General features: G+C 39.5%; 1 protein-coding gene across 1 annotated transcript in view; it reads left to right on the top strand.

Annotated features, from left to right (window-relative positions):
- Positions 1-242: 242 nt before the first annotated feature.
- Positions 243-16,511, top strand: part of capn6 (calpain 6) — a 32,817-nt gene continuing 16,548 nt past the window's right edge. The window contains exons 1-5 of the mRNA XM_031891915.1: positions 243-545; positions 4,706-4,825; positions 5,883-6,063; positions 15,463-15,594; positions 16,078-16,286. Of these exons, the coding sequence (XP_031747775.1) occupies positions 5,899-6,063; positions 15,463-15,594; positions 16,078-16,286 (506 nt within the window). The 5' untranslated portion in view covers positions 243-545; positions 4,706-4,825; positions 5,883-5,898. The remainder of the gene's footprint in view (positions 546-4,705; positions 4,826-5,882; positions 6,064-15,462; positions 15,595-16,077; positions 16,287-16,511) is intronic.

The raw sequence follows: 16,511 nt of genomic DNA, 5'->3' as shown, positions 1-16,511 counted from the left end.
TGTTATTATCCTTTATTTATATAGCACCAACACATCACATGCCTGGTCTGATAAGTTTCTATTTCAATATTGATGAGAGTTACAAAATGTGTTTCCAATGTACTACATGGAGAATGCTGTAATTGCAAGGTTAGCAAATAAAGCACAATACGAATAATACAAAATAGTAGAAATAAATCTAAAGGAGAAATCCTGCTAAATCTAGTGTTCTGTTCCTCACTAACAGGCGTGTTTCTCAAGCAACAACCGCCCCCTATAAATGACAGTTCTCTATATCAGTGCTATTACCTCCCCACAGTCCTTTCTGAGTTGTCGTTAGAAATCCTGAACTTTCAGCCGGTCTCCCCTGCTAAATGCCAACTTGGTACAGTCCACACAGATTTGGGAGCAGAGATTTGCAGATGCACTGATATTCCTGGAGGCTGCACCGTGCACAGACTGGGGAGCACTGAGCCACAGAGGTACAGCTGGATTCTGCATGCTCTGGCTTGTAGTTGGAAGTTCAGATGTTGCAGAACTGCAACTCCCAAATCCACCCCACCACGGTAAGCTATTTGTAGTTCTGCAACAGCCGGTGTTCCCTGAAATTTTCACTTTTATAATGACATCTGCAATTTTTTTCTACCAAGGTATCATTTATGCGGAACTGAAGGATTTTATCTGTAGTATTGTTTTATTTGGAACATTAGTCTAGTGTAAGTGATTGTAAGTGTTAACTCACTAGATCTGCTGCCATATTTTCTCATAACTTGCAACAGGCTACATACATAGTAAGTAGGGTAACCTCACTGTACAAAGGGCTGGCTAATAGGAAACAATGACTCTGTTATTGTGCTGCTTCTCGGGTCTCTTCTCAGTTGGATTCTTTACATTGTTTCTGGCTCCAGTAGGTCTCTAATGAACTGTGCATGAGTTCTGGACTTTAACAGTCACTGTACATAACAATCGGAATAACAGGAGGAAAGGCCCTAAAAACACAGCTAATGATAATAATAAAAATGGGCAACCAAAGACTTGAAGGGGTTGTTCACCTTTATGTTACATTTTAGTACGATGTATTGTAGAGAGTGCTATTCTGAGACAATTTGCAATTGGTCTTCATTTTTTATTATTTGTAGTATTGTAGTCATTTCATTTTCAGTTCAAGAGCTCTCCAGGTTGGCGTTTCAGCAGTTATTTGGTTGCTAGGGTCCACGTTACCTTAGCAACCAGGGAGTGGTTTGAATGAGAGACTGTTATATGAATAGGAGAGGGACTGAATAGAAATAAAGCTACAAAAGGTAACAATAACAATAAAATTGCAGCCTCACAGAGCAATAGTCTTTTGGCTGCCGGGGTCAGTGACCCCCATTTAAAAGCTGCATAGTTGGAAGAAATAATTAAAAAAACAACTGAAAAGTTGCTTAGAATAGGTCAATCTATAATATACTAAAAATTAGCTTAAAGGTGAACCATCCCCTTTAACAATCAGTTGATTAACATAACTATCCATTTCCTGATTCATTGACCATCTATTTCCTTGACGTGACAACATATTAACAATACTGACAACCAAAACCAAAAAGGATGGAATAATTTTTTCACGTTATTCCCGACGATTAGTGCTGATCTAATCTGTCAAATTTTGCCAAAAAAATTGCAAAGCCATGGAAAAATTCACGACCATGTGATTTAAATGATATAGACATTTCTCTGATATTCCACAAGGTAAAAGTGATATATTGGATGCTGTCATCTTTCATAACTTCTGCACAGAAAATGCATTTCTACTAAGGCCCAGTTGCACCTCAGCCCCTATTGCCCTCTTTCCTTCTATTCATTCTAGTTAATGAAAGATTAGCCCTAATTGCAGTAACACAGATATGAAAACATGAGCAGCACTTCTATAAACCTGATATTAATAGACGTGTGTGCCAGATTTAGGCACCTCCTTCCTTCACGCATATTAAGTTTCTTTCTGATCTGGATTAGTTATGGGGGAAAATAGCTCACTAACAGTTCCACACAGCCCTAAGTAGTCCCTTGGAGTGCTGCTGATTTGTGCATTGAAATACATTTTGTTAATTTTTAATGATTATGCAGCTCCAGAGCATTCGTTACATTAATTGTTTGATGTTCCAAACTAGCGCTTACATTTTAATTCCAGTTGTAATTTCATCCCAGTGAGCAATATGTATAATTAGGACTCAAGCTATCACTTCCCCTCCCTGATAGGAATTAAGCACGCTGGCAGGAATGCATATTTTGAATGAAAAGTCTCAGCTGATATTACTCAGTCACTACTAAGAAGCAATGGGCATTTTTGAAAGATGAAGAAACATAAAAACAACAAAAACGGCACAAAGCACATTACCAATCTCTTTTTTTACCTGAGGCCAGCCCCACCAAAAATGGAGTGCAAACAGTTGCATTTTATTCTGAATGCAGGTTGTTGAACCTAGGTGATCTTGCACCCTAGGCACAACCCATCTTTCTTCTTTCCCCCTGCCCCAACACTGCCTTTACACTCAGGGTCGGACTGGGGTGTGCAGGTCCTGCCGTGGTTGCCACCCCAGGGGCCCCGGTTGCCCCCATACCACCCGCACCCTTCCCCCTCCCTCAACAGCACTCATATCTCATACTTAACTAGGCGCAACAGAAAGAGGGAGGTCAGCAGGTGAGCACCAGCTGAGTTTTTTTCAGCCAAAGCTGACCCTGTTTACACTCTAGTGCGTTCACCCATGTCTATGGTAAATTACTCCTAATCTCTTTAAAAATTTTCAAACTGTGCTCTATTTAATGTTGCTTTTTAGTGAAGCAATGTAGTAACAAGCAGACCTGTAAAGAATCATGCAAGGCTTCATGGGAACTGGAGTCTTGGCTGAAGAAGAGCTGAATTCTGCCACTTTGTTTCAAGAGTCAGAACCAGCTGTGAGTGTACTGCAAGGTTGCTGACAGATAAGGCATGGGTACTGAGAATTAGGTGGAGTGATAACTCCCCACCTCGTATAGACCAGTGAAGCAGTTGGAAACTCCCAATATTTGACATTTTACTAATTTCTAAATACTGCGCATAATTCCTTTTCTAATATTTGCATAACCAATCTGGGAGTTGTTACAAATCATGGCATTTGTTGTAACCAACAGCCCCTAATCCCTCTGTAATAAATCAGTCTGATGCTTGCGTTTGAGAAAGATGATAAAGGGAAGAAAATAACTAGTACAAACTGTAGGGAAACAGCCAAGAATCCTCTCATGAAGTCTCGTGTTGTCAACTAAACACATACTTTCCAATGGGAGAGCTCTGCAGAGATGGGAGCCAGGAGCGAAGCTCATGAATCTTCCTTATTCATCTCAGGACAAATGTGTCTGTGTATTAGAATAGTGGCTAGAGGGCAAATATCCTTAAATAAAGCAGCAGATGTGACCTCATGGAAAATGATAGAAAAGACTGAAGGGGTCATAAAAGTAATATAGTAATGTTTCTTTTTCCCCTCTTTCTTTCAAAACAGAATCAAGAAAACCTTCATTATGTGTTTCTTCCTTAAGGTTTTGCCATATCCATTGTGTGGTTAAAGAAACCTCCAACAGACAAACCCCCTTACGTAATAAAAGACACTAAGGGGCATATTTATTATGCTGTGTAAAAAACGGTGAGAAAATTCGCCACACATCGCCAGGCTTCGCCGTGTAAAACCGGCGTAAAATCAGCGTAATTTTTTTACGCGTTTTTTCTTCCACCAGAATCTATGGAAAATAATGGCGTAATATCCGGCAATCTTTTCCACTTATCTTACACAGCTTTTTACTCCGTTTTTTTGGCTTATTCAGTTAATTCTACCTTTTTATTGGTTACTGTGGGTTACTGCTCCTGGGCAAACATAGTGCCTTTTATTACATAATATCACTTTCTTAATGTATTTAGAAGACCATAGGGTAATTGAAGTGAACCAGGGGTAGAAGTGCATGAGTGCTAAGGGGTTGCAAAAGTTTGCATTACTGCTTCTTATCTTGCATGTCTGAATGGCACAAAATGAAGGGGACAGGTAGGGGGCAGGAGGGGGGGATGCCTATGTACCTACCCCCTCCTCCCCCCTTTATGAATACAGCACTGCTGAACACAAACAGTTCTATATTCATGGGGCAAAATGTAGCACAGAGACCTGCAGCAATTCATTTAGGCAGGGTACAAAGTGAGAAAAAAATGGGGGATTGCACTTTATTACACAATTCACAGTACAGATTGCTTTGTATCATGCACACTGTGCTGATTTATATCTCATCAGTGGTGTAACTGTAGAGGGGGCAGGCCCCATGACTGTGGGGGGAACAGGGGAACTGAGGGCCTGTGAGGGGGAGATCACCTATGATTTTATGTGAAAAAATTCCCACAAGTACCAGACTTACTAGAAATATATATCTGCTGGAAGGTAGGAATTCATTTTACATGTCCACTCAGTAAGTAAAAGAGAAGCAAGGGCCATAACTATTCAAAAGGAAGACAAATATACAATTATCTCAGTTTCAGGGTTGACTAACACTTTATACTTTTTGCCATTTGTCCAAATCTGCTTAAAACTAGAAAAAAATCATTGTCCGAATTGATAAATAAATGTGACATTTTCAGTAAGATGATGAACAAAGAATAGTGTAATAGAGGCCTAAAATACCAGTTTTACATGCCTGCCCTACCTTATTATTACATAGGATTTGTCCTTTTTTTCAGATAACAGCAAAGTTGAGAGCATTGCTTTACAGCTGCTGTAAGGCTATGGTGGGTCCAGCACAGACATCCTGCTGAAGGGACTTGCATTCCTGAACTGCCACACTACCCATTAGGAGCAAGGTTACATTTTTGTAATTCTTACTGTTATTTTATTAGATTTCAATGCATTATTTCTTGCAGTTCCTTGTGGTAGGATTAATGTGTTAACCTGAGCTGTAGGTACAGTGTTCTCTAAGAAAAGAAGGCAAGGAGCAAGCAGGGCCTCTGGAGTGCAGTGGTGATAATTGTGAACAAAGATATGCTGTAGGGCTCTTTCTGGGAAATGTTTCTTTCAAAAGCCATGGTTGAAAGGAATAATGGTGGGACTGATCAGCCCTATGTCATCAGTAGAACCCAAAAATGCATTCCTATAGGACTTTTAAAAGCATATTTATCAATAGGTGAAACTGCAACATTTTATTCATAAGCTTATTAAAATCCCATAGGAATGAATAGAATGTGGGTGAGTTTTTATGTATTAAAGGAGAAAGAAAGGTAAAGACCAAGTAAGCTTTATCAGAAAGGTCTATGTAAATACAGCCATAAGCACTCACAGAAACACTGCGCTGAGTTATCTGTCTAAAGATTAGTTGTGTCTTTTTCCCTTTTCCCCGCAGCTCTCTCCTCTCTCCCCTCTCCTGCTCCCCCCTCCCCCCTCCCTCAAGAATGCTAAAAACGCGCTCCCCCCTCTTAGGAATGTGTGATCTGAGCCAATCAGCAGGAAGCTTCCTCATAGGCTTTCAAACTGAGCAAGTGCACCAGTCTTGGTCTTGGTGCAGAAGTGAGGCATTATGGGAACTTTCTTTACAGAGCTCAGCATTTTTTTCATCCTGTTTGGCTTCTGATCATCTGAACAGGTGAAATATGGGAAGACATAGGGCACTATTGAGAGAACTGAAGGTATGCCTGCAGCTTGAGATTAACTCTTTATTAGCCTTTCCTTCTCCTTTAAGCTCTAAACTCACATTTTGATAAATCTGTCCCCTAAAATCAGATACATAGCATGTGTTTGGGAGTTCTGGACCCAGTGGCTTTGCTGGCTACATAATATAAGGGCCAGAGAATTTAGTTTTTACACTTTTGATCAGCTGATTATTTTTACTTATCGCATTCTGATCTGAGCTGTTCCATTTTTCAGAGGCGGTGCGGAGAATATGAGTTCTCCAGATAAACAACTGAAAACCCAGAATTATCATGAGCTGAAGAAAGAGTGCATTAAAAATGGAAAACTATTTGAAGATCCAGAATTTCCAGCATCTGACGAATCACTGTTCTACAGCAAAGCCCCCGACTTAAGAATAGAGTGGAAACGGCCAAAAGTGAGTCTCTTTTCCTTGTATGTGTCTTAATGGGAGGTTAGTTAAAGTGGTACTGACACTAAGGGGCTGATTTACTAACCCACGAATCCGACCCGAATTGGAAAAGTTCCGACTTGAAAACGAACATTTTGCGACTTTTTCGTATGTTTTGCGATTTTTTCGGATTCTGTACGAATTTTTCGTTACCAATAAAAAATGCGCAACTTTTTACGCAACTTTCGTAATGGATACGAAAAACTCGCGTTTTTACGCAAAAATCGTATTGGTAACGAAAAATTCGTACAGAATCCGAAAAAATCGCAAAACATACGAAAAAATCGCAAAGTACCGATCATTACGAAAAAAACGCAATCGGACTCCATTCGACCCGTTCGTGGGTAAGTAAATCAGCCCCCAAAAATCTACTCTTCAAAATATGAATGTATGTAAAAAGTTACCAATAGGTCATGTTGGTCATTTTTCCCTGATAGGGCTGCTTTTGTAAGTTATTGCTACTTGAAGTTCCCAAACCTGACTGTTTTGCCAGCCTGACTGTCCCGTCTCAACCTGTCAGTTATAGCTTCTAATGCTAAGGGACTCCTGCTGCACAAATATGGCAGCCCCCTCACAGAGTAACATGAAGGATCAGATAGGTAATGTAAAGGCATTGTACAAATACCTTTCTATTAAAGTTATAAAGAGCATGCAAAGACAGTGTTATGTCAGTTATAAAAAGGGGTTTCATTTCCGGTGTCAGTATCTCTTTACCCAATGTTGGACTGAACCATTTTAACTTAAATTGTTCTTCCTGCACCTGGCTCAACAAATCAGTGATCGGTTGCTATGGGTTACTGCTGCCCAAGGGGGGAAAAAAAATGTTATTAATTTTTTAGAGAAAAAAGTACAAATATGTTGGTGGACAAAATACAATTGTTTGACAGGCATACCCAGATTTGGCCAATTTGATTGATTCTAATCTGTTTGGCTATTAATAGTAAGCCAGGGGTTGGTTTCGACAGACGACATTCTGTGATCCCATCTGGTCACTGAGATCCTATCCTGTTTGAATATTTAGTCTGCCCCATTTTGATGGCTATATGGTACATTAGCAGATGAGGAGGCGATGCTCCTATTTACTTCCTCTAGTTTTGATTGGTTGTGGCCAAGCATGTGCTTGGAGGGTTTCTTCACGCACTCCAAGTACATACAGAAAGGTAAACTGGCTTCCATAAAATTTACCACTGTTACAGGACTCATCAACATGGCCAAGTTTGCCCATGGGCAGTAACTCATACATAGCAACCAATCAGTATTTGGCTTTTTTTCAACAACTGTTGGTAGAACAATGAAAGCAACACTTTGATTGGCTGCCATGGGATAATTTGCCCATTGTTGATAAATTAACCCCTGTACAGTTGACAATTTGACAGGGACCTTAGATTGTAAGCTCAACTGAGCAGGAACTGTTGTATGTAACATATAATCTGTAAAGCTCTTTGGAAATAACATTTGTAATATTTCTGAAAATTGGCAACCTCACTGAGCTCCTACTGTAAACCATGGGGGGGGGGGTGAAGGAGAATTAAACAAAGTCATTTTTAAAAACTATAATTTTATTTAAAAGGCAAAGGGGATTACACAGTCACAAATTATATCTTCCTACAACTGACTACAAGTCCAGTAAGCCACACAGAGCAAGCTGTCCCAAGGTTAGTAATATGTAGGAAAAACTACCCCAAAATATGGGGCAAATCTGTCTTCCAGGACCCAAACAAGAACTATCATGAGCAAGAGTGGGGCGGAGGAATGTAATACACTGCTAGTGCAACAAGCTTCCCACCTATACACTGTGTGTACATTATATATAGCATGGTAATGTAACTGCAAACCTGCATTGCAATGGACTAAACTGTAAAGAAGCTGTAAATATTTGTACTAATGTCTTATAACCCCAATATAGCATTTTAATCAGATCTGGGCTGAATCTGTGAGAGCTCTTTGGCTACATTATAAATGAGAGTTATATTACATTTATGGTGAGTTTGTAATTATAACGGCACAAGGCCAATCTTTCCATCTCTGCTCAGAATGTTATTCTATCCATTCAGCCTTATGCCTTTTTTGAAGTCTATAAAAGAATGAAAGGATCAGAGCTGGTGGGCTGGGGGATTTCTGACTGCAGGGTGGGGACATACTTACATATTTTGGTGGGGTGCTGCATTGTTTGAAAGTTTATTTTGGAGTGGGTTTTTTATGCTGCTAGTAATTTTCTGAGGATGACAAGAGGAGGAAACACTGAAGCTGCGGTAGGAAAGCATTTTCAGATCTCATAATGGGTGAGAATTCTAATTAACTCCATTTATATTTTCAAATATTTAAATACAAAGCAAAATAGTCATGATCTTAACAACAATAATAGGAAAGGTTTAAATACCGTATGACCCTATTATTACCAGTTATGGTGTTTAGTTAAATAATATCTGATTTTATGCTGCCGTTAAGATCACAATTGTAAGATGATTTCTGACTGAAATGTCAAATTTTCCCACGTTCTTTTTTTTTTGCCTGTTTACTTCAGCATCACAGATGTTTGTATGAGGTGTGGTCCTTGAGTTTAGAGCCAAACAATCTGACTTAGTGACAAAGCTCAGAGCTTGATGGAAAAAAACATTATCTTCATTCCAGATGGTTCATGAGATCCAAGAACCAAGAAAAGATAGGCAGTAAGGCTATATTTGCCTCAAGTAAAGTCGTCACCAGTGAAAAATAACGAATGTAAATTGCAAAAGTGCTTAGAATAGCACTCCCATCACTTTTAAATTCACTTATTTTAATGGTTTACTTATCCTTTAATACAGAAACTATAGTAGTCTGACTGTTCTGCTTTATTCATAGATAATTAGAACTGTGTTTTAAACTAAAGGTTCCTTACTAAAGTGACTTTGGAACACCAGAACACCAAATGGCCAAAACATATCACATAATATCAGCAAACAATGTCTGAGGTAAAATGGGGGTACAATTTCTGGTGCAACCAGTCACGCTGGGTGAAAGCAGCTGCATTTTGCAACCCCTCAGTCCAGTCAGATTAAACTCTTTTTGACTGGATAGTTCTGGCAAGTCTCTTACCAGATTTTGACTCAGAATAACAGAGCAGGATATATTAATCATAAGTAAACGTCATTTATCATAATTACATTACTTGCTCAGTTCATTTCACAATCTGTCTTTATACAAAACATCTTAGGGAAATGCTTGATTCCGTTTTATTTTTATTAGAAATGATTTCTTGTCTTTTTGTGCCCTGAGAGAAATCCCTTCTCAATGTCTGGCTCATATCATAAATACAGGTATACGGCTCTTCTTTAAAATGCACTTATCTGATTTATTTATGTTGATTCAAAACAATTTAGGATTGCATGTAAAATTTTGCATGTAAAATGTCTTTCAAATGAGCCCTTTTATCTCCAGATTTTCCACCAGACTTTATTGGAAGAGATTAAACATAAGGTTTTTGTCAGCCAACTAATTTATGCCCTATGGCCCCAATGAAAACAAACCTTCAGTTACTTACATGTTGTGGGTCGGGGGGGGCTTAGGGGTACATGGGGTGGGTCGGGGGGGCCTTAGGGGTAGGCACATGCCTACAGTGCAACAATGGGGCGGGCACAAGGTACATACCTAATTTGTCTGCCTACCCCTAGTTCATGGTCCTGGAATACGGTGCCACAATCGCACCACTCCTTACTTTCTCCCCGTTTGTCACTCTCTGACTCTCTCATGCACATGGTAGGGAAGAGCAGACAGATTGCCTTGGGCACATTGTAAGCTTGGCCTGGCACTGGGCTCCTTACAAAAATCAAGGGTAATTTATGAATGAAGCCATAAGTTTTTATACTACAATGGATACAAAGGGTTTGGGTGTTGACACAGGTACGTTTGCCCAAACCTATTCCTTGCACCTCATTATTGTTGTACTAATTGCCATTGTGTTCATCCAGCCTTTTCTGCTGAATCTGCCATGAGAATTTATAAATCCAGAGGGGCTCTGCAGCTACCACCACTCTGAATGTGGCTCTAGTTCCAGGGTTCCCAAAGCGGATTTCGTCAATAGGTGCAGCAGACATACGCCAAAAGAATCACATACTAATGCTGAGCACAGTCTCCTCCCTGAAAATAGTAACTGCAAATTGTTCTTGATTTGTGAACAACTGCATTCATTTTTATGCGTCAGGCTGTCACTGAAATTCTAGGAAATAAATGCTGCATTGTGGATTAAAAAAAAACTATTTTCCAGTTTCTGGGGCAGAACAGTATTGTGCAATACTGCAATCCAAAAATCCCTAAAGTGCAATCGGCACTGATCCATCTTATTGTCCTCTTTACAGGAGCTGTTAAACAGGAACAGCTGTATCTTATAGGAAACTGTGCCTTAGTCGCTGTTACAGCATCTTCTGCACATGTAACCCTTGCTCAGATGTAGCCCCTTCTGCGTTATTATACCCTGATGTTAGATGGTTCTGGTTGCCTTCAGGCCAGCTGGAATCATGTTTGGATCCTAACTGCTCTGACAGTCTGTACTAATTGCTTTAGGAATGATATTGCTTAATGAGGATTATAACCTCAGAAATGTATTTATAAAAATAAGGATGGAACTGCAGGGGAGTCAATCTGTTAAGAATTTAGCGGTCAAAACTACTACAGTATTTTGAGCCTAAAGCTGCCATAAATCTGTCCCACTGCAAACCCTACTTCCCTTATGCAAGATATATATATATAAATATATATATTTATATATATCTATATCAATCCTTAGAAAGCACTCACGGCAGGAAGATAAAATCAATTATTTTATTTAAAGATAATGTCTACGCATTTCGATCCATATAGGATCGTCATCAGGACAGTGAAAGGAAGTGAGGTGCATAGCTAAATACAAATGTTATCCAATATATATATATGTACACAAGGCATAGCACACCGTTACATAACATACCTCGGGTGCTCGGTAAAGGGTTCCAATAGTGTAAAAAAGACCAGCAACACCGGGATTTTCACAAGAAATCCCGTTGTTGCTGGTCTTTTTTACACTCTACATATATATATATATAGCAGAGGGAAGTGGTGGCCCCCCCAGGACTTTCACACAGAAGCAATATATGGAAAAAAATGGAGATCTTTATTTAGTCCTAAATAAATAAGAGCTCCATTTTTTTTCCATATATCACTTCTGTGTGAAAGTCCTGTGAGTGCCATCTCTTCCCTCTGCTATACTTGTTATTTTAAATGCACTGGCACCCAGGTTTCAGCTCTTTTTGTTGGTGTGCAGCTTAACTACTATTTATATATATATATATATATATATATATGTATGTGTGTGAGTGTGTATATATATGTACAGTTTATATTAGTTACTAGACTATGGCAAATAGTTTTACCTATTATCCCCTATGCACATAAAAACTATCCCTCTTCGCAAGATTTTACAAGAGCCTGATTCTGATATAGGGTCCTGCAACTGAAATCCTGCTCCAAGTCTCTGGAAAAGTCCTGTAGTTATTATCATTTATTTATATAGCGTTAACGTATTCCGTAGAGGCTATAGATCATTCACATCAGTCCCTACTCGCAGGGGGTAATATTACTAAGGAGAGATAAGTGTCAATTAAAAATATTTGTGCAATTTGGCATATTTTATTCCTACATTTAAATATATTTTTCATCGTATCAACTGCAAATCAATACAAAATTCTGCTGTAGGTGCAGGAATTCAAGGGCAAGACTTGTGCACATTAATAAATATCATGCACTTTGTGTCTATACCATAAGGGCATCAAACAGTTATGGCATAGTTGTTCTCATGTATGCCCTTCAGTCACACCTCCATACCAGACACCAGAGAGTTTTTTTAACTATAAGAACAGGGAGAACACATTTCCAGCACTATACCTGTTTATAAGAGATATACAATTATGCGGTTGTGTCAGACATGAGTGTATAATTGTGTGTACTCTCTGCATCACGCAATATACTTGTTTGTATTGTCTCCCAAGTGCTGTGGTGAAAAGATATCCTTAATCTCCTCATCTTTGGAACAAGACCTGGGACTGTTGTCAGATAATGTATCAACATATAGCTGTCCCTGCAATCTCTACACACATAATTGAGTGAGGAATTCCTGGCAAGGCAGCTGCTGTTTATTTATGACTAGCCTCTGTTCTTCTATTTATAGGGATGATGACTGTGTTTAAGTGATAACTTTTTCATTTTCAAATGATTTTGATCTCTTTGGGTTCATTAACTATAGGTGGCCATACCTGTTAAGATCCTTATTTTGTAAGGTTGCCAAACGAGTGAATCTTCTCCTGATATGCCCACATAAGGTGACCCTATGGCAAAACGATTAAATTACAACAATGGGTATAGGAACTGTTGATCCAACGACCACATTAATGAGCCAATGCTGTTCCTAATCCGACAGGAAAATTAAAGCTGCCCAATTTTTAGCCAGAAATTGATCAGGGAGACCTGTTGGGGGACCTGTAATTGCCACTCCTGTACACTGCACCCATGAACTGCTTGCACCTATTTAAGAACAAAGCTTCATCCACAGGTGTTCCAATAAAGCACCTTTTACATGATATGCATGTCCTGCCCACGATCTGCCCTTTTCAACATGGGGGTACAAATATTTGTACCAGACATCGCTGGGCATGAAGAAGGAGGAGCAGGGTGCATCATGGGCAAGAACATGACACTTTCTGCTTATTTCTTGCACTTTGCACCATCCCTTCATAAATAAACTAACTCTCAGGGTTTTATACCGTTTTCCATATATTAAAAAATCTGCACATTTGGTGAGGTCAGTAAATCAGCAGATAATTCCCTGATATGCCCACTTTGAGGTACTTAAATTGCACCTGCTCATAGTAAATTGCTATGGTATTCAGGCTGACTGATTGAGGGCCGCATCAACATGCAAATCTGATCCTCAATCCAACTGGAAAATCAAACCTGCCCGATCAACATCTGGCTAATAAACTGATAATCTGCAACTTCAACCGGCCTATGCATGGCCACCTTAAGGGCTGTGGCACACGGGGAGATTAGTCGTCGCATGACAAATCTCCCTTCTTGCAGGCGACTAATCTCCCAGAAATGCTATTCTACCGGCTAAAATGTAAATCGCTGGTGGAATGGCATACGCAGCGCCACAATCTCTCGAGGCAACTTCTCGGCAAATCGCCGCACCACGTATGCCATCCCACCGGCGATTTACATTTTAGGTGATGGGATGGCGTTTGGGGAGATTAGTCGCCCGCGACAAAGGAGATTTGTGTGCCACAGCCCTAAGAGAGCTAGAAGCTGTAGCTATTAAGGGCAAGTTAAACATTGTTGTAGTCTCTCCAGTGCATCAGTGAGATCTTGTTCTCCTCAGCTGTTCATCCATTTGGATGTCACCTTTTTTCAAGGCCTGGTTAAGATAACAATGTGACTAGGCACCAGCATCATCCCAATCACAAACCTCTGTTGTGTCAGTCAGAAAAAAATCTATCCATTGTTAATTCTAAAAACGTGGGGAATTTGAAATTATTGAATGTTGCATACATCTGTATCAGGTATGCAAAGTATGAATAAATACCATTTTTATATGCTGAAATCCAGCTGCAAAACAGATCTTCTCTTTCTGCATCATTTGAAATCCTGGCAGGAGAGGAGGGACTAAAACACTGATGTTAAAATTGTTCAGCTTCTCCACAGCTTACAGAGAGCATGCAAAAACTACATAATCCACAGTGCATTGCTGTTCCTTTCCCTATTGACATCATGTGTGCTGGGAATTGTGGTATTTGGCAGATGCAGGCTGAAGGAAGGCTAAGGACAGTCCACATGTTTTTTGAGTCTCAAAGGAGTCAGGAGAACAGGGGCCAGGCTTAGGTAACTGTTCCAAACCATATTATTACATTAAAAATCATGAAAAGGCTGCATATTTCAACTGATGTATATTGCAAAATTGCTTGAAATGATGTTTACTTTTCAGAAAGCTTTAGTTGTGTTTGGATGGAGTTTCCCTTTAATAACCAATAGCAACCAATCAGCATATAGCGTTAGCTTGGCTGGCATTTGACATTTTTACAAGTTAAAGAAAGGTCATTTTTATACAGATTTAAAAGAGAATCCCATGTGTACTGCCCACCTCAAGGATGCCTGTAACTGGAGTTTACACTGGCAGGAATGAGGCAATGGGAGGGCCGCAGGCTTTGAGTTACACAAAATGATAAAACATCCTGATCCTGTTTTGGGATGAATATAAAACAAACATATAATGGACTGAAGAATGTTACAACAGTTGGATCAGAATAAGTAGTGCGTAAATCCATGTGGGATACATGTCTGACAGCCCATAGGGGAGCCTGGGGCTTGGCAAGAACAACCTGCCGCCTCCCACACCGCAGTATAATCCTCTCCTCCCCAACAAATGTAACAATGCATGCGGATAAACATGTTTCCCATCATAGGAAAATGCCAAGGAAAAATCTGTTATATTCTTAGATTTTAATACGCTGCATAAAAGGATAGAATACAGTGCATCCAGCTGCTATGATACATGTATGCTTCCCTGTAACAGCCAATAATTGGTGCAAAATCATGTTGCAAGCAGAGGTGAAAAAGAAAAATACAGCTATGTTTCTAGCTGGAGTCTACGTGGGTCTAATTGGGTGTATGGTGCAGAGACACATATGGAAATGCTGCTTGAAACTCTCTCTAAAGTAAAACAGCTGTGCGCTATGAGCACCATATTATCAATGGAAAACTGCTAATATCAAGCAGCTTCCTGTAGGCTAGAAGTCCACATGGGGCCAATCACTGTTGTTTTTTTGTCACCAAGGAATTCTTCATGCTTGTTTTGCTCCCCAACTTTTTTTTATATTTAAATGCGGTTCATGGGTAAACATTTTGGGGACCCCTGCTCTAAGTAGTGATAGGTGGGGTTTTCTGGCATTTTTTCTTCTCACACCAAATGCAGTGATGTCAATGGGTGTATTTTCTCATGCCAAAATGCATTGGAGTCAATGGGCATTTTTTCTTATGTTTTTTTTCATGCCTATTGCAGTTTGGGTGTTTTTTTCCCTTGCCTTTTTCTTCAGGCATGAAAAAAAGTTTTTTTTTTCAGCAAACAAAATACAAAAAATGTATAGGGTAAGGCCGCCAAGTTCCAATATTGCTTCAGATAATCAAAGATTTCACTATATTTATAAACTATACCATAACCTGTACTGGAGACATTTCTACTTTGTATTTGTTTCTTGTTAATGATTGCTGTTTTAAGATCTTTACTGGGGGAATATTCCTTTATTCCTGATCTATGAACTTGGAGATTATACTTCATACTATAAAATAAATGTTTTTCCATTCAAGGAGCTTTGTGAAGATCCTCATCTGTTTGTAGATGGAATTAGCTCCCATGACCTACACCAGGGCAGGCTGGGGAACTGCTGGTTTGTGGCTGCCTGCTCCTGCCTGGCTCTCAAAAAGGCACTTTGGACTAAGGTAAGAGTTAAAGATATACTGTTCTCTGCCTGTCTCATTCTTTCTCTATTGCCACAACACCCTCAGCCAGTCACTGGGTATTCCTGATATAGGCCATGGATTGGCAACCTGCCATTCTGGTTTCTTGGCTAACATACAACAAGGCAATGAATAGATAGCTAAAGGTTGGTTGCTCTTTTATACCATTTTATAAGTCCCACAATGGACTTGGCAGTTCAGAAACAATTCGGGAGCACAGGCAACATAAATGTGTTGCCTGTGTAAGGTAAAGATATGCACACAATAAGCAGATACTTTTTCATAAACATTTCCTCCATATTTGCATTGTGGAATAATGTCTGTTTGTTACGCTCCCCCCACATTTTTAAGTAATGCAATGTAAGCTGAATAAGGTAAATATTCAGTCTAAGCAAAGCTAAAGTTTCTTGTACCAGTGCATTAAAATGCTTTTTACTTAATGCCTTGTTGGTGTTTCTGTTGCAGGTTATTTCAAATTGGAAGAAACAAGAATGGGATCCGAAAAGACCACACAGATATGCTGGAATCTTCCACTTCAAGTTTTGGTGCTTGGGGGACTGGGTAGATGTTGTCATTGATGATCGCTTGCCAAGCGTTGATGGGAATTTAGTCTACTGCCATTCCAATGTGAAGAATGAGTTTTGGAGTGCACTGCTGGAGAAAGCATATGCCAAGTAAGAGGCTGTTGTACGGAGAATGAATATAATGTCTACTGGGATTGATAAGGAACATTACAAAATTCGACATACCACTGCTTTTGCTGTTAAATAGCAAGTAAGAAGTGACTTAATCATATTTAAAGCAGGATCTTATCCAGGAAGGCAAACGGTTAAAAGGAAATTGCGATATTTCTAATGGCGCAATGTTCCATAATATTTATAAAGTTTCCTGGGTAAATG

This window comes from Xenopus tropicalis, chromosome 8 (genome assembly GCF_000004195.4).
Source record: "Xenopus tropicalis strain Nigerian chromosome 8, UCB_Xtro_10.0, whole genome shotgun sequence".
NCBI classification, from domain to species: domain Eukaryota; kingdom Metazoa; phylum Chordata; class Amphibia; order Anura; family Pipidae; genus Xenopus; species Xenopus tropicalis.
The sequence above is the reverse complement of the archived record's forward strand: the minus strand, read 5'-3'. Positions and strand labels throughout refer to the sequence as shown.